The sequence below is a fragment of the Anomaloglossus baeobatrachus genome, chromosome 4 (genome assembly GCF_048569485.1).
Source record: "Anomaloglossus baeobatrachus isolate aAnoBae1 chromosome 4, aAnoBae1.hap1, whole genome shotgun sequence".
Classification (NCBI taxonomy): Eukaryota; Metazoa; Chordata; class Amphibia; order Anura; family Aromobatidae; genus Anomaloglossus; species Anomaloglossus baeobatrachus.
The window spans coordinates 634,795,604-634,819,154 of NC_134356.1; the positions used below are offsets into that span (position 1 = coordinate 634,795,604).

The window sequence follows — 23,551 nt, forward strand, 5'->3', positions numbered from 1 at the left end:
TTATGCAGTGTATTTTGGCAACATATCTGCAGGAAAATCCTCATAAGTAACATACAATCTGAATTCTGTCACAGAAATTGTCCTTATGAATCACAAATGGAGAACACACTATGCATATCCTTGTGTTCCACACGGCGACATTTCCATTTTTCTCCAACAGCATTGATGTTACAGTGATGCGATCCGTGTGACATGTACCGGAGAAAACACGTGTCTGTGAAATAAAATGATTTTAGGATAAGAACGTGTAACACTCACAAGGCTGTGGACGTGAAGCGATACCTCATGGAGACCTTCCTACAAGTCGTTGGGTATGGTGGCTGTGTGGAGTGGCCTCCGCTCACCTGACCTGACCCCATTGGCCTTCTTTCTGTGAGGTCACATCAAACAGCGGAGTATGCGACCCCTCCACCAACATTGCAGGACCTACGACGACGTATCACAGATGCTTGTGCAAACGTGTCACCCACCATATTGCACAACGTGCAGCAAGATACAGTATGCTGTCCAGAGTTCAGATGTGCATTGCAGCTGACGGGGGCCACTTTGTGCATCAAGGTTAAATGAGCTCCATATGTGTGACCAGCATTCAATGTTTTGGGGGGGGGGGGGGGGGTCATAGGTTTCATATCATAGCATTTCTGTATGCAAGGGGTTGATTCGTATTAAATTGATGATGCCCTACAATTTTTTATTTCACTTTTTTTCTCCATCTCATTCCATTTTCGAGATAAAAATGCTAACTCCGTTGTTTTCCACCAGGTGGCGCTATAGGTGGTTTCATTGCGTAGCGCATGGCTACTTTACTATACCTAGACACCACTTCTATGCCTACAGCTGCCGCAGTTTCCAAGTTAATGGAGATGGACAGGATATGGGTGGACACGCTGTATAGGGATAACTATAGAGACAAAACTAAATCCCAATAAGAACAGGTTTATTACACAAAGGAACATGTGAGTCCTCCATCTCCAGTCCCACCATATAATATCCTGTGAGTCACGTGATAGGGCTAGTCTTACAAGTCACCATCAGCTTCTCGTTGACCATCAGTAGTCTTTAAAGCTTCACAGTTATTAGCCGCTTTGCCATATTGCACATTCAGGTGGTACATGCTGGGTAAGACTAGTACAAGCCTGGTTCCTGCACTGCCATGTGAAGCCATCATAGAATGCAGCGCTCTTCAGTAAGCATAGATTCACAGCAGAGGTGTGTATAGTTTCACACACGTAGGACCACAACACACAATCCACTAGGTAGCAACTCTAGTAGTGCTAAGATGCATGAATAATGGTAAATGCTATCCTGGCACACACAACTCAGGAAGAGGAACAGAGATAGCTCCTCAGGGGTGGATCATCCTCAGATATGCTCCTCCCCTCAAGCCTTGCCCCCGAGGATCTCTGCCCTAAATATAGTGGTCGTAATTCTGTGAACCAGAACCCAGAAGCTCCTTTTTTTTTATTTTAGTAGAGTCCCTCTTTTCTATGTAAAACTCTGCCAGTAGCTGATGATCTAACATGAATTTATAGGGGGAACTCTCTCACATCTCCGATGATCTATATACAAGACACAGCCGCTACTTGTCATCTACATACACGCACTGCAATCACATCTCCTTATATACACGAGTACAATGCTGTAGGTGCATTCCAAAACTTCACAGGTGTTGACAAAAATTCTGCGTTCTCCGGATCACATCTTGCTTTTTATGTTCTGACTTGGAACTTTCCAGCCTTGGTCATGTATTTAATTCCTTTGAAGGGTTTGTACTTCTCACCGTACATGTCCAGCCTGTTCACCTTCAGGCCTATAGGGGGTAGCAAACAAAAAGATGAAATAAAAGAATGAAGTTAGGGTTAGCTAATGACCAATTAACAAATACAGACATTACAGAAGACCATGTATGATGGCTAGGACGTCACTTTGCAGTGCAGGACACCCAACAGCCTCAAATAGGATGGGAAGATGAGGGTGCCTGCTGTGCTTGTGCTCTTTCCATTACACTCCCCGTCTTCTCCTCCTCTTTGCTCTTGCCTAAATTCAAATTTGGGATTAACACTAAGTACCTGTGCACACTCAGTTTTTCAGAAATCTGCCTGGCTCTCCTGAAACCACCAAAGTCTATGGGATTTTAGATTTGCTGTGCACACAGTGCGTTTTTTTTTGTGTGGTTTTGGTGCAGATTTTGATGCAGAGAAAATCTACATGTCAATTACTGGTTAGGTTTAGCAGCATTTATTCATCCATTGACTTTCATGATGGCCCAAGCAACCGCATCAAAACCGCATTTGGTTTTGATGCTTTTTTTTGCCACAACGTGCAGATATGGTACAGAAAATTTCTGCACCAAATCTTGAACATGAGCACATAACATTTAGGCTATTATTCAGAAATATATATATATTTTTTTCCTCTTTATGTAAGAACCTTAAGGTGTTGTAATGTGATTTTTTATTTTTATTCAGGGTGCATATTATAATATATATATATATATATATATATTTATATTTTTTATATATATATATATATATATATATATATATATATATATATATATATATATATATATATATATATATATATATATATATATATATAATTTATTATATACATACTGTATATAAACATAAAAAAGATTATATATAATATATATATTTATTTTTTTTATTTTTTTCTATTTCTTCTGGTATTTTACCCCATTTTAAAAGAAACGAATCGGAAAAAAAAAACTAAAACAATTGTTCAATTTTGAATAAAATTGGTGGACATTTATTAATGCAGCATTAAAAAAAAAAAAGCATGCACTAAATATTGTAACATTTACACCATAATTTATAACTTTTTTGTTTTTTAACTCTCTCTGCTGCTCCCCAGTGGTTTTTTAAAAAGTGGTTGAAGGATAGCATAAAGGATTGTGGACAAACCAAGCCTGAAAAATTGGCTTAAACATGAAGATTGACAAAATACTTAAAAGTTAGGGTGTGTGCCCATGATCAGTGTTTGCAGTGTTTTGGATGTAGCGTGTTTTTGCTGTGTCCAAAACGCTGCGTTGTACAGTACAAGCACAGTGGATGGATTTCTAGAAATCCCGTGCCCACTGTGCTTGTTTTTTCCGCAAACACTGACCTGTGGTGCGGCTTTCCAGACTGCAGCACGTCAATTGTTGTAGATTCGCATGCGTCCTCTGTAGGGAGAACACAGTGAGAGACCACAGCGCACTGAACTCTGATCGTGGGTACAAGCAGCTGCAGTCTCCTGTGGAGGAGACTCACGGCCCCGCAGGTCAGGACCCGCTGCGTCCAGGACACAGTGAGTCCTGATTCATGGGTACATACACTAAAAAAGGTGCCCACCGTACTTTGGCCTAACAAGCATCAGTCAATAGCTCCCCGTCCCTAAAAATACATGTATGCTTGATTTGACTGAGTGTGCATGCGTGTGTTTTGGAGTGAGCAGAGGGGAGTAAGCTGCTGTTAGACACCTGTTGATCTTCCACGGAAAAAAAAAATACATCAGGTTCTTGTAATTTAACGAGACCTATGTTTTTTTTCTCCTGGGAGGGTGGGGGGGGTGTCAGGAAGCCCCCATACACATAAGATGGTCAGTTGGTCCGGACACAATCAGGGGATCTGTGTTGTCATTTTTGTGGACAGTAGGTAAGAAGAGGTTTCCTGTAGGATCCGCGGACTGTACCTGAGATGGCGAGCTGCTGGATCTTGAAGTTAAGGTTTAGCGTTGGGTTCTCATCGGGCTTGGAGCAGCCGGCTTGGAGGATCATGGTTCCCTTCAGACTTGGTAACTTCTGAGGATTAATCTTTCCCACCTCCCATGACAATAACTAGGAGAACAGATGTGATAATGAGATCACCACAGGGAAAACACGATATCTCAATATTCAGGAACTGCTCGCACAACGCACCTTGGTCACGGGATCAAATACATATGTCCCTTGTGATGGGGTCAAGGTCATGTTCAGGACCCCCTTTGGCATCTGTCCGGTCACAGTCACTCCCTCCACGGTCTTGCCCATACTCTGCTTGGGTCCTAGGGTCACTTCAAAACGTCCAGAGCTGCTGCCCTCCCGAAAACTGATCCCATGCTTCACATAGACTGGAATGGCCACGAGACTGTAATGGAAGATCAAGCAAATGCCACAATAAGACGACCTGGCAGAACGGAAGAGCAATAAATAAGTCAGTGGTGACCATTAGGGTATAATGACCCAAAGACTGAACAGATTATGGCCGGTGGAGCTATTGTAAAAGGGGTTATCTAGTATAACCCTTCCCCAGAACAGCGCCACAAATGCTTATAGGTGGGGTCTGGTATTGCAGCTCAGTATCCTAAAGATAAACTGGGGTAACATGTAATACAACACATCACCTATGGGGCATGTTTTGTTTTTGCTATCCTGGACTGCCCCTTTAAAAACCCAATTTAGACCTCTAGGACCCCTACTAAAGAGTATGAAGGGTCAGCAACTCAAGTAAAGCACTGGATCCTCTGCACAGCGGTGCTCCCGGCGCCTCTGCTGCGCAGGGAACTGCAACCAGGCCCATCCACTGCACAGCCGGTGGCCAGGAGGTTGCCACAATGCATGGTACGCCTGGTGAAGAAGATGCAGAGCAACAACTACATCCCCTAAATTCTCAGGATCGGTAGAGGCCACAGAGGTCTGCCAACAATCAAAGTGAAGGCATAGCCTATGTCAAGCCGGGAGGAGAGGAACACAAAGGGTACACCAGGGAAACAATACAACGGATGGCCGTGGCGCTAGGAAGTGGGGAGCGGGGCCACATCCTAACACTCACCTGAGGCTGATCCCTGCACTCCCTAACGTACCTAGATGGGTACTTCCCCCATGCACCATCGCATGCCTAGAACCTCGCTGGCCCTGAACTCACTCTGTGATGTTAGTCTAACAACTACAAGAAAACAACAAGAGGAAGGTAAGAGAAACAGGAGAAAGACACAACAAGTGGTTCTCCACAGCTACTCAAGCAGGAGGCTTCTCAGCTGCAACAACAACAACACCTCAGCTTCTCCATAGCCAGGCTCCTACAAAGTGGTCAGTTATAGAATGAACTATAGCCGGCATAGGAGAGCGTGAGCAGTGAGTTTATATAGCAGAAGAGAGTGGCTGCAGATAAGATTAAACAGCCAAGTCAATCTCAGCCTTAACTCAGTCAGCACCAAATGGAATTAAATACGCTCCCACTCACAATAAGCGATGAGCAAATTCTAGAATTCTGAATCTACGATCAACAACCAAACGCAGAGGCCTCCTGATCCCCGATCTTCACACCCCCCCCCAAGGTTTCAGCAAGGTGCGACACTCCTGTGACAGTGTAACTATATACTTTGTAAGATGGGTATACCCCTTTAACTACATCTATTATATTATACTGGCAGATTTTTTTTTGAGTATAAACCATTTTGACTCTTCTTACTTTTGGGCGCTGACATGATAGGACAGGAGTCGGAAGTTCCCATCTGGAGGGATAAAGGACAAGATCCGTTCGGATTCCCATCGCTTAAAGCGCACGCACGGGTGGAAGCTCACGTCATCCAAAAGACGAGGATTCTGCAAAAATCAAGAAATTAAGATATAGATGAGTACTAATGATAGTATAGTAAATTACTGCATAATCCCAGTTAGGTATACTCATTCAAAGCTCATCATCAGTATTGGTTAACGAATCCATGGCCAACACATCAAAATCAATAGGGGTCGTCCACCTTTGTGGACATTATTTTTTTTTTCTTATTTGGGGTTAAAAGTAATTTTTGCAATAGGGCTTCATTAAACACACACACACATACATACATACATACATACATACATACATACATACATACATACATACATATATATATATATATATATATATATATTCAATCATAGGCTATACAAGATGTGTTGCACTGTGATTGCAGAATGAGTTAACTGAGAATCCATCAGTGAGTTTCCTTTGATGGTCTGACAGTGAGTTTGTCTTTTATTGGTAATTTTCTGAGCTGCTCTAAGCTGATTTGTGAACATTAAAGTTGAATGTGTGGTGATGAAAAGAGCATGTAATCACCAAATGGTGTAAAAAGTTTAAAGCACCACTCAAAAGCACCACAAAGCATTTTTGTTTTATTGCACAGCTGGAGGGGTGCTTTAAATTGAAGCCCCCTGTCTTATACTCACCTTCCGCCTGCTTCACCTACTATCACCACCACTTTGGCCAGTCTCGGTGATTTGTGACCTGCTGGAAGCTCCAGTGTTTCATGGATCCGGAGGTCACAGCTCAATACAACTCTATGAGAGCCTCATTCCTGCTTTCATAGAGTTGTACTGGGTCCCCAAATGTTGATAAGCCATAGAGGCAGTTTATCGCCATTGTGGTGTATAAAGGTGTTCAGCAGTTTCCAAATGGTTGGACACCTTTCTTTTGCAAACCAGGTACATAATAGATGTGTGAGCCCTCCAATGAAACCTCCATCCCCATCATGATGGCACATCTGATGACGCTTCATTCTAAGTCACCTGACCACTGCAGCCAATCACGGGCCTCGGCTGTCTGGTGACTGAAGAATGGAACATCTCCACTTCCTGTCCCAGTGAAGACCACCAGAGAGGCCTGAACTAAAGCAGCTGAAATTACAGCTGGTGAGTATACCTTCATTATTTTATATCATTATCTGCCATTTGTAAAGAACAAATATGGTAAGTTAGACACCCCCATTAAGGAGTCCAGCCGAATATAGAGAATAACGAGCAATTTAGCTCCCTCCAAGAAGGAAAGAAGACTCTCCATGGTGGCACATTACATCTGTATCAAGTGCTTCTCATTCAGCCATATGGATGAGGGGCTAGTACCCAAAATAGCTGCTGTAGAGGGGTGTAGGACTAAGCTAAAATCTCTGGACGTGTTAAAATAGTATTAAAGGCTCAGACGTTGACTGATGAGGACGTTATTTCTAATAGGTGGAAATAGTGAGATTAGAGCAGCTTCTTTCCCCCTTAGAAAGAGTCAATTTGCAAATTGGGGGGGAGGGGGGGGGGGCTCTAAATTCGTAAGAAACCAACCTACCATAAAAGACAATGTTAAATCCGGCATCCCACTCAGCTTTACACAGGCGTCTATCACACCTTGAATCTCAGCAGCCACCGTACAACCTACCGAGAAGAAGGAAAAAAAAAAATGTCAGCCAAAGAATTGACAATTGTCAATGATGAATATGTCAAGTTTGCACCTCCTCCGATTTCCAGAAAGAACATTAAAATCCCTTTGGTACTGCTCAGAGATTTCTGTTACTGATAACCCAGCACAATCTTCCAAGTAGAGATCCATTCATATGTGAGCGAAATACTCTGCTTCTATGCCATTGGGGCTTCAAATTAATAAGATTTGTTTTACAAGCGCTTGGAGAAATCAATACAGCACAGCCTAGTATGGTGAACGGAGTTTCTGTTTTATTATATCATGTGACCAGCTTATATAGTACCTCACACAAAGAAATTTTGAATGGATTTCACCTTAAATCTAACCTCTACCTTTTAACTTTGTGTCCTTTTTAGGTTCATCATTCTGTATGGACTTATTTTCAAAAGCAACATTTTAGTGGTGAAAGCTCAGTTTTCTTTTTTTTGTACAGAGCTCCAAATCCTCTGCATATATGCAGAATTAGAGCATATATACACCTTTATAGGAATTTATAAACTTAAATGTATGTATTTTGACATCAGAATAATTCTAGCAGAAGGGGTTTTATTAAATATTTTACATGAACTTGTTTCTACAGCCTCTATGTATTACAGTACATAGAACAAAGTCTGACGGCAAGATCTTTAGCCCTTATCTTATCTGATTAACTGACCAGATGAAAATTGAACTTTGATGTGGTCATAAATCTGCTAATATTTTATATGGATTGGTTTCTACAGCCCTTATGCATCTTAGTACATACCAGAATGTCTGGCTGCAGGAGCTATAGTCAGTATCTCTGGTCTCCTGAAACATCTTCTAAGCTGATTAATGATCAGCTAAAAATTGAACTTTGATGTGGTCATAAATTGGCTAAGAAATTGGTTCTGGATAAGAGAGAAGTGTTACAGATAGAGATGAGTAATTTGATTCACGGTACCCTGGTCTTGTCTTTAATTACATCCGGTCTTCGCTTCTTCACCCGGCACTCTTACTAGGCCCCACAAAATCATGGGGCGATGCACGTCCACAGATTGACCAAGGTCTAGTGATTACGCCAATATTGCAATATTGTGACGTTCAGATGCATAGCGACCGTTCCAAACACCCAGGATGCCGGACTGAAGATGCCAGGCACAAAACTGAAGACGGGCTGCCACAGTGGACAGTTGTGGTCTAGCAATAGACGTTGCAGTCAGACAAGCTCTCTGACTGATTCAATGTTAGCTCTTTCTGACTTTTCTACCACTTTAAAGCCATGTGATGTATCATCAGAGGAATTGTACTAATATGGTTACCTGATTTATCAATGATGGCATCTATCTCTTCTATTACATCAAAGTAGGCCTCATTGTTGGTGTATTTTACCCCGGTTCTTCTCCATGGAACGACTGAGAGTTGTCCAGTCGGGAGCTGGTCACCCACGTTTGAGCTGCCTGAGAACAACAGTAAATTCAATGTAAGAATCATTGGCTTAATGGTTGTTAAAAAGGGATTGTCCACTTTGTGGTAACAGCAGAAGAAATGCTAAAAGGGGGCTGAGAATTATGCTGACAGATATTTCTCAAAACCCAAACAGCCATACACATGCATGCTCAACTTGTCTGAGTGTGCATGAATTCTGAATGGGAAAAGGGCAATAAGCCACTACCAGATGCCTACGAGAGCAGCTCATCTCCCAGAACAAAAAGGACGGGGCCTTGACATCTAACACACCAATCCTTCTTTTTCCTGTTTGAAGTTCCCCATACACACACGATAGTCCCCTATCTCTGCAAAAATAAGCCGGTTCTCCTGACTTTAAACTAGTATGTATGAGGGCCTAAAATGGGCTGTCTATAATCAAAACAAGTTATCACCTATTTGCAGGATAGCTGGAGGTCTGACCGCTCGGACTCGATCGGCAGAACCAGGATTTTTTTTTTAACCCCTAATGGGGAACTTTTATCCCCGTTACAAAATAAAGCTGCAAGCTGGATGCTCAACCACTTCTCCATTGACTTTCTAAGGGGCTGTCGGATAAAGCAGAGTGCAACATTTTTCAGCCCCATAGGGATCTAAGGGGTAAGGTTTCTCCTTGTAGAGAGTGACATGCCAGTGTAAGAAGACTTATAAGCCATGCAATGCTCCTCTAGGAAATTAAATATGCAAATTGCCTCTTCAGAGAGGAAGAGTAGTTGAACTTTAGTGCTAGCTATTGAAAGTAGCAATCCTACAAGTCAATATCGACCCTTGCCATATGACTTGGGATATAAGGCAGCCCCATAGGGAATTAAATGAACAGCGGTCAAGCATGTGCACTGCACCTCTAATGAAGATAAAAATGTTCCTTTCTGTTGATCAGTGCGGACACTGTCAGACCCCCACCAAATCACCTATCCTGTATATAGCTCGTAACTTGTTTTCACCTTTAAAGGGGTGTTCCCATCTCCAAGATCCTATCCCAATATGTAGTAGGTATAATAATAATAATAATAATAATAAAAAATAATTATTATAATAATATTAGCAAATATCTCAAATTAGAAATGTAGTATAGTTCTCCTAATATAGTCATGTCTCTTACCTCATGTGCAGGGAATTGCAGGACCTTAGGTAACCATGGTTATGACCATGAGCAACTAACTGTGACTACCTGAGTGTTTGTAACCATGGATATCTAAGCTGCAATGCCGTGCACATGAGGTAAGAGACATGGCTATAGCAGGAGAACTATACTACATTTCTTATTGGAGGTATTTGCTAATATTAATTATTACACCTACTACATATTGGGATAGGATCTTGGAGTTGGTATGGTTTAAGTATATGTAAGTCCCAATGTATTGATACAGTTCTGAGAGTGTTACCTGTAATGGTGTTCACCACACTTCGTAGAATGGTTGGAGGTTTGATCAACTCCTTTAGGATGTTTGATTCAGTGGCAAGTGGGAATCCATTGTCCAGCATCTCCTCAAGAACCTCATAGACCACCACAACATTCTCCTTAATGACGGCTTCCGAGCAGGACCCAAAGTAATCCTAACGGGATGAATCGAAATATATTTTATGGGGGAATATAAGGCTGAGGCCACACGGGGTTATGTGCGAGTCCTCGCATGACACTTGGTTCACTCTTGAACCACAACGGTAGCCGAGTGTCATGCGAGTGTCAAGCGACTGTGGTTCAATCGTGCGATCAGACCACAGTTGCGGAGGAGAGAGGGATTTATACCCCTATCTCCTCTGTTGCCGGCTATTGCAATTATCGCACTGCTCTCGCGTTACACCGGTGTAATGCGAGTGCAATGCGATGTTTCTCTTGCCCCCATAGATTTGCATGGGTGCGAGTGGAACAGGATAGCATTCTATTCGCAGCATGCTGCGACTGTTTTCTCGGTCCGATTAGGGCTGAGAAAATAATCGCTTATGGCTGTTGCCCCATAGGCCAATATTGGTCCGAGTGGAATGCGATTTTTTTATCGCACTCCACTCGCACCATTTTTCTCGACGTGTGTCCTAGGCCTAAAGGAATGCCTTTTGGATTTTCTTGGCTAATTCTACCATTTTTCTTCTAAGATAAATAACATTAAAGGCTTCTCATTACATTCCATAAGCTTCCTAGGTTAATTATCATTAAAGCTAACCCGTAATAACTTTTTCTATGTCAGATCTGCAGGCAGTGTGTTATAAATAAGAAGCTGAGTAGATTGATATATGGGTTCAATAAGAAAATATTCAGTATAATGTGTATTTTAATCTTTTACACACCTGCTATTTCTATGCTTAGGAGTCCAGTAGGCGGTCCTTATCGCTTAAGAGTCCAATGGGCAGGCCTTATCAGAGATTGACAGTATTCCCTGTATCAGTGTGCAGCAATAACTGTCAATGACTGATTAGATCTACCCACTGGTAGGAAAAGCAGCCCCATTTGGCGACAAATTCCTAATTCATCTGTGTAGCCATATTCAACTAAAGGGAATAACAGAGAAGTCATCTAGAAGAAAGCCATACCTGAAACGTGTCCACTACGCGGTGAAGGAACTCGATCGCAAAAAGCGGCGGAACCTCAGTTTGGATGACGGCCACAAAAAATATGGCGTGCCTGTAAACACTGAGCAAGTAGTGGTGAGGTGTAGGGATGATTGGGGGAACATTTTCGGCCTCAGATGCCCTTTCCTGTGCCTCAAAAAAGTAATCACAGACAGAACGGGATACAACGCTTTTCCAGTGTTTCTCTAAGAAGATGTCCCCCGAAGGGTTAATGAGGAACAAGCTGTGAATCATGTTCAGTGATGGACAACTTGGAAGAGTGATGATATTTTTGGGTCCCTGTAGAGGAAATATAAAAAAAAAACAAAACACATTACTATCAATGAATTTAGTCGAAGGCAGACTATAGAAAAAAAGCCATTTAGATTTAAAGGGGTATTCCAGAAACCAAAAGTTTATCGCCTGCCGATTGCCAGAACTAGACGTCAGGAGAAACTGTCCGAATCAGATATGGGACAAAAGTGCCCTGTTCTGGCCATTGGTGGGGGTCTCAGATCTAGAAGTTGTCATCTATACGGTATTACCAGAATACAAAATGTCACTTTATAAAAAATATGTTCATTTTTATACGAGGTGTAAATGACGCTGTTCTCCTGAATCAGGCGTTGTTTCTTTTCTTCCTGTACCTTTCTGTTCCTGTGATATGGCCCTTTCTTTCCTGCATATCAATGTAGTCTTGTTAGTCAAGAGGGCGTGGTCCTTACTCATTGCGGTAAAGACCACACCTCCTTGAATAATAAGAATAGATCTGTATACAAGGAAGAGGGGGCCATATCTTACGAACAAAGATCTCTATACAGGGAAGAGAGGAAGAGGGGCCATATCTTACAAAGTTCTGTATACTGGGAAGAGTGGACCATCTCTTACAAAGATCTGCATACATGGAAGACGGGGCCATATCTTACGAACAATAAACTGTATAAAGGGAAGGGGGGGCCATATCTTACGAACAAAGATCTTTATACTGGAAAGAGGGGGCCATATGTTACTAACAAAGATCTGCATTCAGGGAAAATACAGGGAAGAGGGGGCAGAATGGTGCAGAAATTTCTGCAACGAAATACTCAATGTGTGCCCATAACCTAAAAAAAGTGACTTGCACTATAGGTGTGTTTACTCTTTCAAATGAATAGGAAGCTTACAATGTTTTAGTTCTTTTTTTAATATGGATTTAGGCATCAAATCCGCACCAAAAACCTGTGTGAACATAACCAAACTGCTTAAGAAAAAGAAAATAGTCTCCGAAAATACCCCAAAGAAGCGATTTTCATTGGAAAAACTAAAAAAAAAACCATTATCTGCACCTAGTTAACACGGGATAAGTCCAGTTGGTAGCAAACAAAATGGCTACCACTATAGTTCCTGTATTTGTATGGAACGATACAGCATCTGTGGGCTCCATACCTGGCGTATACGTCAGATGTTTTTTGTTTGTTTTTTTGCATATACACATGAAACACGTGAACGGAGCCCAAGAGTAATAGCGGCAGCCATTTTGTTGTTACACACGGCTATAGTGTGTAGTTTTCCATAGCCACAGTATTTGTGTACCGTGACTTTATATACAGTTGGTTTGGCTGTCCTGCAGCCCTGCCTGTGCTTGCTCTAGTCCTAAACTGGTCTGTCAGATTACCTCAGAGATCAGACTCCATTTTGTACCTGTAAAATTTAATATTGTTCCACCTTTTAGTAGCCAAAATAGGCAATAAATCGCAATTTTCTGTAAAAACAGCATGAAAACCACAACACTAAGCAATAGGGATGAATATTTTATTACAAATTGTCAAATTTATTACAATACTAGCTGTACTACCCGGCTTAATAACTGCTGTTGACAAAATAGAATGTATTAACAAAAATGTATTCTGCACACAAAAACCACAAAACAAATAGATATAAATATAATTCTTAAAAGGCAAAAACTAAGTTAATAGAAGCATTTCACAACATATATTTCAACACCACAGATATTCCACACAGATTTAACTAAATTGGCTAAGTAATGTGCTCCGTCTGTCTCTTTCCAGGTCTGCCTGTCTCTGTCTGTCTCTTTCCTTGTCTGTCTCTATTTCTCTGTCTCTTTCCCCGTCTGTCTCTATCAAGGTCTGTGTCTTCCTTCATCTATCTTTGTCCGTCTCTCTGGCTGTCTCCTCCTTCCCTGTCTACCTGTCTCTGTCCCTGTCTGCATGTCTGTCTCTTTCACAGTCTGTCTCTTTCACAGTCTGTCTCTTTCACAGTCTGTCTCTTTCACAGTCTGTCTCTTTCACAGTCTGTCTCTTTCACAGTCTGTCTCTTTCACAGTCTGTCTCTTTCACAGTCTGTCTCTTTCACAGTCTGTCTCTTTCACAGTCTGTCTCTTTCACAGTCTGTCTCTTTCACAGTCTGTCTCTTTCACAGTCTGTCTCTTTCACAGTCTGTCTCTTTCACAGTCTGTCTCTTTCACAGTCTGTCTCTTTCACAGTCTGTCTCTTTCACAGTCTGTCTCTTTCACAGTTTGTCTCTGTCTGTCTCTTTCCCTGTCTGTCTCTATCTCTTTCTCCCCACCGACATCTTATTACCTCACATATAAGCTTCTTATACTATGAATGTCTTTTGTTCCTATAGCAACCAATCACAGCTCATACTAATAACCTGTAGTTCCAGGCTCCATTTACTTTAATGGAGGCATGTTTTTTGTAGAGTAACTGTAAAGCGCGGGGTTAAATTTTCCTGTCAAAACATAGTCTATGACGTTCCCTGGGTCACATGAGGTGTCTGTGCAAAATTTCGCGATTATAAATGCGACGGTGTGGATACACTTTTCGTTTCACTTTTTCCCCCATTATGTAGATAGGGGCAAAATTGATTGGTAAATTGGAACGCGTGGGGTTAAAATTTCGCCTCACAACATAGCCTATGACGCTCTCGGGGTCCAGACGTGTGAGTGTGCAAAATTTTGTGGCTGTAGCTGCGACGATGCAGATGCCAATACCGGACACACACACACACACACACACACACACACACACACACACATTCAGCTTTATATATTAGATAGGCAACATATGCCATTTGGAGCAGATGATATTTCGTTTTTAAGGCCATGTGCACACACTGAGTATTTAGTGAGTTTTTTACCTCAGTATTTCTAAGTCAAAACCAGGAGTGGAACAATCAGAGGAAAAGTGTAATAGAAACACGGGCTCCACTGCTGTATTTATCACCCACTCCTGGTTTTAGTGAAAAACTGCTCAAAAACTCAACGTGTGCACGAGGCCCGAGTCTTTGTTTTTTTTCCATTCCTTCTTTTAAGATTCATAAGTTTTATTTACTTTTCCGTAGATTTATCAATATGAGGGTTTGTTTTGGGGGTTTTATGCATTTTTTTTAATGTACTGGAGAATGGGTAAAGATCCATTGCAAAAAAAAAAAATGCAATTCCAACATTATGTTTTTAATTTTTGTTTTCAACAGTGTTTAATGTGTTGTAAAATTAACCTGGAAATATTTCTCACTGTGACTATGGCAATACTAAACATATAGTTTTTTTTATTTTTATTTGAGGGGTGTAAAAAAGAAAAAAAAATAAAATTCCTAAAAACAAACGAAAAACATTTGCTTGTGTTGCCATTTTCCTAGACCCATAATGTTTTAATTTAGAGCTGTAAGAGAGCTTTTTATTTTTTTTTTGCATGTCAAGCTGATGTCTCCTTTGATACTGCTGTATGTTGGAGATACATAGACATTGCAATTGTTTGGGCGATATTTTTGCAGAAAAAATAAAAATGCAATTCTGGCAGATTTTTTTTTCTGTACTACATTTAACAGTCAGGTCCATTAATGTTTGACTTTGGATGTAGCAATACCAAATTAGTAAAAAAAAAAAAAAAAAAATTACATTTTTTTTATTTTTAATGGGGGTGATAATTTTTTGCCTCATTTTTTTTTTATATATCGCATACCATACAGTGGTACCTCGCTTAACGAGAATTTCGCTTAACAAGCAAAGATTTCTGTAAATTTGTAACCCGCTTTACGAGAAAGCTTTGCTGTACGAGCGAAATCCTCTCTGCACACACTTCCGGTTCCGTACATCCACCGTGCACTGATCCACACTTGCAGTCCACACAAACACACACAATGTACACACAAACACACGCACGCACATACAGTATTATGCTCACCTTACCTTCCGTTCCACCGCCGGTCTCATGGTTCTTGTAGTTCCCGGGTACATCGCGACGTCCTCGCGGCGAACTACAAGACCCAGGAGGCCTGCGATGGAACGGAAGGCAAGGTGAGCATATAACATAATATAGTGTACCTTTCGTTTCATCGCCGACCTCCTGGGTCCTGTAGTTCGCCGCTCCGCTCCACTCCAGGCTGTGCATCGGCATCCATAGCGACGACGGAGGAACTTCCTGTCACCGCTACTGAAAGGCAGCGCGCTGGCCAATCAGAGGCAAGCGGCTCCTGCCTTTGACGTCAGCGCTCTGGCCAGGAAGTTCCTCCCTCGTCGTTATGGTAACGAGATACACAGCCCGGCCCCGTACCAGAGAACAGCAAGTCCCAGGAGACCGGCGATGGAACGGAAGGTAAGGTGAGCATATAATATGTGCGTGTGCGTTTGTGTGGAATGGCACAATAGGGGACCAGGATGGGACATTTAACACGTTGTGGAACGAATTGTCTGCATTGCAATGATTTCCTATGGGAAATCTTGCTTTGCTGAACGGGTAACTTGGTTAACAAGCACAGTCCCAGAACGGACTGTTCTCGTTAAGCAAGGTTCCACTGTATATTGTAATACGACACTACTGTGGGACAAAGTGGAAAACACATTCTCCTCTGAAGTCCACCCACAGAAGGACCAGCGATGGGGGCGTCACCAGGCCCCAGCTGTTACAACACAGTGCTGTGCACAAGAGCACTGACGGCAGAGACTGACAGTGGCATAGAAGTGGTTAAACTATAGCTATGTATTACAGTGGCAATCTACCTGGTATGGTGCTGTGGCGCCCTCTGCCTGAGTCACCACAAATAATAGCTACATGTGTATTTATCTGTATAACATGTATTGTTAGCTTTAATGAGATTAGGTTTCCTCTGCTATTCATTATAAACACACATTTGCCCACACTCCTTTACTAGGGCTGTTCACTTGAGATAAAACTAACACTTGGAGAAAGGGGAGAAGCTTAGTTCTGAGGTAAATTCAGTCAATCAGTTGCAGTGTGAGGTGAGTGAGTGTAATATGTAGACGGTCCTGTCCTGAGGTAAGTGATAAAACCTCTTGAAAGGCCAGCAACACATTGGCAGCGTATCAGTCCCTAGGCCACCAGTACTTCCAAGGTCAGTGGCAAACAGATTGCTATTAGCCTTTTTATGTGAAGCAGTGAATTTCCTGGGAGCACAGTGGCAAGTTTGCGTCTGGAAACATCTAGAAAAAAAAAAAAAAAGTGAGTTTTCCTTCAGGATTCAAGTCGCCTGCTCGCCAGGAGGGATTAAGCATCCAGATTGTTCTGGTCTTGGAAATCCCAAGGTACCTAGATACCTATTCTCAGGTGGGTAAATAGTAGCAGAGGAAGAGTACCCTACCACCATACAGCAGAGGAGCCAACTCTCATCAGGGCAGGAAGTACACCCATCATTGTGAATGCTGTGATAAACATTCTGCAGAGTTACAGTAAAAGGTAAAAGCTGTCTGCTCTGTCTCTGGCTGAATTATTCTCTGCTGTGCCATTCCTACCTCTACATCCCCAGGAACCAGCCGTAGTTGGGGGGGGAGCGAAGGGAAAAAAAAAAAAAACCTTTGGCACTGTGCATCACCACCTAACTCCTGGGGACCTTCAGCAGTGCCCGGCCATACCACAGCCGAACATCCCAACTGGCGTCATGATCTCTTTATTTGTTTTATTCACAGTATATTATTTTCTCCCATTTTAAATATTATATTTAACCCCCAATACAAAAGCCTGTCGCTCTCACCCGGTGCGGCCAGATCGCCATTCAGGTCACCACCGTGACATCAGAGGTCTACCGCGGGCGGCACAGTGCGGCCTCAGCACCTGAATCTGATCCACATACGTGGACTCGACATAAGACGTAATACTACAACATATGTCAGGAAGTGGCTAGAAATGGCGCAGATCTCATCAATATGGTGCACATTACTCACTTCTTTACTTTTACACACTTATTACTTTCTTTTTTTTCCAAATTTCACTGAACTGATATTCATTTGTATCTAAAATGTTATAATCCTACATGACAGATTACTGGAAAGCATTTCCAGTACACATATATATGTGTTGAGGTCCGTGACTGTTAAGGTGTGTGATATCGGCCTTAGGATACCCAATCTAGACAACACTTATGTTTTTGTGAATAACAAGAATATATATATATACACACACACACACACACATACAAACATACATATGTGACACCCTGGGCAAGCCAGGGGTCACAGGTCACAACATCACATGCACCCCACATTCCCTGCAGGAACATCCAAGCTAACCTAAAATCCTTGTTGCCTTCCTCCAGGGGCTGATGTCCACACCAGGGGGTGGGCCAGGCGGTTGGCTCCGCCCACCGAGGAGTTCACAGCCCTGGAGGCGGGAAAACCAGGCAGTGCAGTTTAGGAGGAAGAAGTAGAAGGAAGTGGTAGAGGAGCTAAAGAGAGAAGCTGAAGTGACAGAAAAGTGAGAGTAGTAAAGCCTGAAGTTGGTCCGGGTGTGTGCCCCGGACTGTGACAGCAAGGTCAGCAGACGGCGGTGATAGTCTGCAGGGGGACTGCTTGGAGGTTGCTGGAAGGACCGCGGACGGGTGGTGACCCGGCGGTCTGGAGCAGTATACGAAGAACAGTCAGCACCAGGGCAGGGGCCTTTCGGATCCCGGCAAGGCTAGGAGTCGCCATAATTTGCCAAATCCGTCAGTGAAGGGGACCTCTGTCTCCTAGCAACCAAGTCCCGATTGAAGGCAACAGTCCGACCGTTAAGGGGAGACACCGCCACCGCCAAGGCACCAGTTTCCCAGGGCCAGCGCCTGCGGGCAAGAGAAGGGCTCCTCCGGCCCATATCCAAGCCGGGGAGCGGGTAACCGGTGGGAACCCATCGCTACCAAGAGACTTTACATAGGTGCAGGAAGAGACCGTCACCGCTAACTGCAGGGAACAGCAGCACCGTAACCGTCCGAAGGACCCATCCAACCAGCCGATTGTTTACCGAGAACTGTGTCGTGTTTACTGGCTGAGTGAGTACCTCCGTGCCGTGCAGCACAGCGCTGCCCCTGCACCTCCACAGGCCCCATACCCGCCTGTCCACCATCCAACCCATCACTGGGCCCCGGGAGCACCAAAACCCCTACCCACGGAGGGGCAAACCAACAACTGGCTGCTCCATACCATCACTCCCGGGATCCCCACACAGAGCAGCGGTGGTGTCCACTTAATCACCACGACCGTGGGTGGCGTCACGGACAATAAACTATCCCAAAACCCAATCCCCTTTCACTCACGGGCGAGGAGCGCCGCTCGAGTCCCCGGGATCCGGCCCATCGCTCGAGCCACCGAGCAGCAGCAGCCGGACCCGAGCAGTGGGAGAGCGCGGCGTCCCCTCCTCCGCCCGCGACACATACACATATTATATATACATATATACACACACACATACACATATACATATATACATACATACATATACACACACACAAAATTATATATTTTTTAAAATTTTTAATTTTAGCAAAAAATGCAAAACCAATCAACCAGCAACACCAGCTCATTGGGTGGACCCCTAGGTATCATTCAGATGTCAATTACGTTTTCTGTATGTGACAAAAAAAAAAACAAAACAATTTCCATTGTTTTTTTTAATCAATGTTTGGCCTCCTATTTCTCATAGAACGAAAAAAAAAAAAAAATTTGCAAAGCTTTTTCACCCCATGACATGTAAAATCGGACAGTATATGGATGCCATCCGTGTGCTTTCCGTGATTTTTTCTTTTACAGACCCATAGATCTTTTGGGGTGATGTTATTGTAAACTATGACAATCATGTTTCCTTGATTTTTTTTTTTTTTGCCCTGGCACATGGTCTCCAAAAAAATACAGATATGCGAATCCCGCCATTATAGTCTGTGAAAAACACAAATAGAAATGTATGTGACTCACCGCTCTGTCCTCAAAAAATTGAGGAAGAGGTTGGATTTTAAAAGTAGAATTTTTTTTTGTTTATTTATTGAACCATGACGTTTGAGCTTTTTTTTGCATTAATTTTGCCATATTTTCTGCACTGAATACATAAGAATGTGACATTTTGCCACACAGAGAACAATGTGTGGAATAGAATGTGAACAAAACAAATCTCAAAAGGAGTTTTAAAAAACTGCCAATTTTTTTTGCTTGCAGTTAAGCATTGAAAGCCATCCCTAATTTACTGATCGATGGTAGTCCGACAGCTGGGGCCACCACTGATCCTGAGAAAAGCGTTCTACAGAGCCCCATCTGGAATGGAGCAGAGCTGCACATGCTCGACTGTTTACAGTCCTATAGTCAATGAATGGAGCTGAGGTCGAGCATGTGCGCCCTTGCTCTATTCAAGATAAAGGATAGGGAAAAAGCTTGGATTGTGGGAATAACCTTTAGGTTGTGTGCGCACAGTGCGTTTTTGATGCAGATTTAAGTGTCCATGTCTATCTTCATGCCAGCAAAGTCAATGAGAATTCTGAAGTTTTGTGCGCACGTTGCTTATTTTTTTCCTTGCACATTTGGTGCAGAGAATAATCTGCAGCATGTCAATTGTTGGCGCGATTTTTAGCCCTTCCATCCATTGAATTCATTTAGAAAAACGCATTGGCATAAGAATGCGCCAAAAACACATGCGTATTTTTGGTGCGTTTTTCTGCCAGAAGGTGCACCAAATCTGCAGCGTGGGGCACAGCCTTAAAATGGAAAAGCCGTAGTAAACATACTCTTAATGCCACTTTACACGCTACGACATCGCTAATGCGATGTCGTTGGGGTCACGAAATTTGTGACGCACATCCGGCCGCATTAGCGATGTTGTTACGTGTGACACCTATGAGCGATTTTGAATTGTCGCAAAAAACGTTCAAAATCACTCATCGGTGACATGGGGGTCCCTTCTCAAATATTGCTGCTGCAGCGCGTACGATGTAGTTCGTCGCTCCTGCGGCAGCACACATCGCCCCGTGTGACGCCGCAGGAACGAGGAACCTCACCTTACCTGCCTCCCGGCCACAATGCGGAAGGAAGGAGGTGGGCGGGATGTTACGTCCCGCTCATCTCCACCCCTACGCTTCTATTGGGCGGCCGCTTAGTGACGCCGCACGGACCGCCCCCTTAGAAAGGAGGCGGTTGGCTGGTCACAGCGACGTCGCAGGGCAGGTAAGTAGTGTGACGGGTCCGGGCGATGTGCGCCACGGGCAGCGATTTGCCCGTGTCGCACAACCGATGGGGGCGAGTACCCACACTAGCGATATCGGTACCGATATCGCAGCGTGTAAAGTGGCCTTTAGAGCAGATTTATGTGCAGATTTTCCGCACATAAAACGGAATGTTTTGGTCGGAAAAACGCAGCAGAAAAAGAAACGCTAGTTTTTTATTGCGTTTTCAAAGGTTTTTTTTAAGTGTTTTTCATGGCGATCACGGGGGTTACTGCGCTGTACTCCTGCTGGGTCTCCGTAGGTTGTTACAGCCAGGACCCAGCTCTCACTGCCACGAACGGTGCCCGCCGTTTAATCCCCTAAAATGCTGCGTTCAATCGTGATTGCAGCATTCAGGAGGCACGGAGAGGCATCACTTACCTCTCTCTGGCAATTAGGTCCCTGTATTGCGATCACTGCCTTCACAACTCCGGGTTACTGAGCTACAGATCGCCTTAGAGACCATGCTGGATGCTGCACGGTGTGTGAGGCGAAGGGTCAGTGCTGCGAATGCAGCTCTGACAGATATAATCCACTGCAGTGATCGAGCACAAGCACTGCAATGGACTATATCCACTGGAAAAAATAACGCAGAAAGTATCGACATGCTGCAGATTTTCTCTGCACCAAAATCTGCAAGAAAAAGAGAAGCAGCGTGCGCACAGCAAGTCACAACTCTCATAGACTTTGCTGGGATGCGTTTTTCCTTGCAGTATTGATTAAAATCTGGAAGAAAAAAAAACGCATGAAGAAACGCGACAAAAACGCGTGTTCATACAGCCTTAAATCTAATAAAAATGGAATGTGCCTAGATTACCAGATTTTTTTCAATGACCAAATGTCAGATTAGAGGAATTATACGGTGTACAGGTCCAGTCCCAGCCCTATGTATTTAGACAAAACCCCTTCTGTAGACATAAGATCTCTTTTCATACGCAAACATCCTGGAGAGTCGGCTATGTACACAGGCGGCCAATTGAGATGTATCTGGAGATGCTACCGCCACGAGACTGCTTATAAAAAGAACCGTAAGGAATGTCAGCGCCTATAGCACACCAGGATATACGGATTATTATAACTTTATAATACATTGGTCTAGTCTGAGATCAGAGGGGAAACTAAAGGCTGCTTTACAGCGATGTTGCTAGTGAAAGCACCCGCCCCCGTCGTTTGTGCGTCACGGGCAAATCGCTGCACGTGGCGAACAATATCGCTATGATGCGTAAAATTGACTTACCTTCCTAGCCACGTCGCTGTGGGCGGAGAACAACCTCTTTTTTAAGGGGCAGGTTTGTGCGCCGTCACAGCGACGTCACACAGCGGCCCGCCAATAGACGAGGAGGGGCGGAGACCAGCCGCATTAACGACACGCCCACCTCGTTGCCGGAGGACGCAGGTATGCTGTTGCTCGTCGTTCCCGGGGTGTCACACGTAGCGATGTCTGCTGCCTCAGGAACGACGAACAATCTGCGTCCAGCACCAGCAACGATATTTGGGAAATGGACGACGTGTCAACGATCAAGTGAATATTTCTGATCGTTAGCGGTCGCTCGTACGTGTCACACGCAACGATGTTGCTAACGAGGTCGGATGTGTGTGACCCCCAACGACATCTCGTTAGCGATGCCGCTGCGTGTAACGGGGCCTTTAGGCTTATACAGATGGGTTCAGAACTAGGTGACTAAAATTAATACCGCCAGATAATGCACTAAATTTTAGAGAAAAGCCACATCAGAAAGAGGGATAAGATTATGACGGTGTGTATTCTTCATGCCCCATAGAAAAAAAATTGGAGAAATACCCTACGTGGTTTTGAGGCCTTACAACACTTCTGTCCATTCATTAAGGCCTTTGTATTACTACATAATGACAAAACGGTAATAGGAAGCCATTGGGTCAGGCAGTCAATCATAGCGCCTGACCGCACAGGCCACAAGGGTGGATATATATATATATATATATATAATATATATATATATATATATATATATTTATGGGTTATGCACGGAGGATATAGACAGGAATCGCAGCGATCAGTATTGTATAGACAGTATGTAGCAGCATATGGACACCTAAACCCCCTTTCCCAGTTTTGGGACCCTGCAATGTGCCATAATAATGAAGCCCTGGGTACAGCCGGATTATACAGAGGAATAGGAGGGATCCTACCTTACACAGGTCTGCGGTGCATTGGATATAATGTCAGCCTCATTCAGTGCAGCTCCTTCCTCTGTATCATATGATGCTTCCTCCCATCTGAGGCTCAGCTGACCCCCTCCTCCTCCTCCTCCTCCTCTTCCTCCCACAGCTGCAGCAGCATTATGTGTACAGGGGAGGAGACTGCAAGGATCTGTCACATGGTGCTGCTGTTCCAAAATGTCTGCACATTGGCAATGCATTTACAGACCCCCTTGGAGAGGATAGTAAGCGTCCAGCAAGGCCGGATCCCAGAGGGCAGACTTTACTGAAACAACACAAGAGGTTTCTATAGACATAACGTATTTTCACATACACTACTGGTAGGACATTACTCTATCCTAGGACTGATTTTTAGCTCCACCTAGTGTCTGTTTATAGAACTGCATCATTTTCAACCTTAGGTCAGACACAATTTGGGCTAAAGTATGAGCGAACCAAACAGTAAAGTTTAGGGTTCGTACCGCGGGGCTCAAATCCGAACACGGACTTCTCACGGAACTCCATAGTCCAGTTGAGACGCTGATGGGATCACTGGCAGACACAGACAGAAGAGGGCACTGTGCAGGAACAATATAAGGGCCCTTTTTAATCCAATAACTCATCATAATGCACAATTCCACTTGCTCTGGAGGTACAAATGTGCCCCTGTGTAGCCGCACAGCTTGCACCAATGATATGTCTGCCCCTGATGCTGA

The 23,551-nt window shown here is 43.5% G+C and overlaps 1 protein-coding gene across 1 annotated transcript; it reads right to left on the reverse strand.

Annotated features, from left to right (window-relative positions):
• Positions 1-920: 920 nt before the first annotated feature.
• AP3M2 (adaptor related protein complex 3 subunit mu 2) lies at positions 921-22,934 on the reverse strand. Its single transcript, XM_075343034.1, has 9 exons — positions 22,827-22,934; positions 11,190-11,507; positions 10,046-10,217; positions 8,495-8,632; positions 7,083-7,168; positions 5,454-5,587; positions 3,923-4,130; positions 3,697-3,841; positions 921-1,810 (listed from the first exon to the last, which is right to left on the reverse strand). Exons 2-9 carry the CDS (start codon positions 11,460-11,462, stop codon positions 1,710-1,712), a joined length of 1,257 nt encoding a protein of 418 aa, XP_075199149.1. The 5' UTR covers positions 11,463-11,507; positions 22,827-22,934; the 3' UTR covers positions 921-1,709.
• Positions 22,935-23,551: the final 617 nt, after the last annotated feature.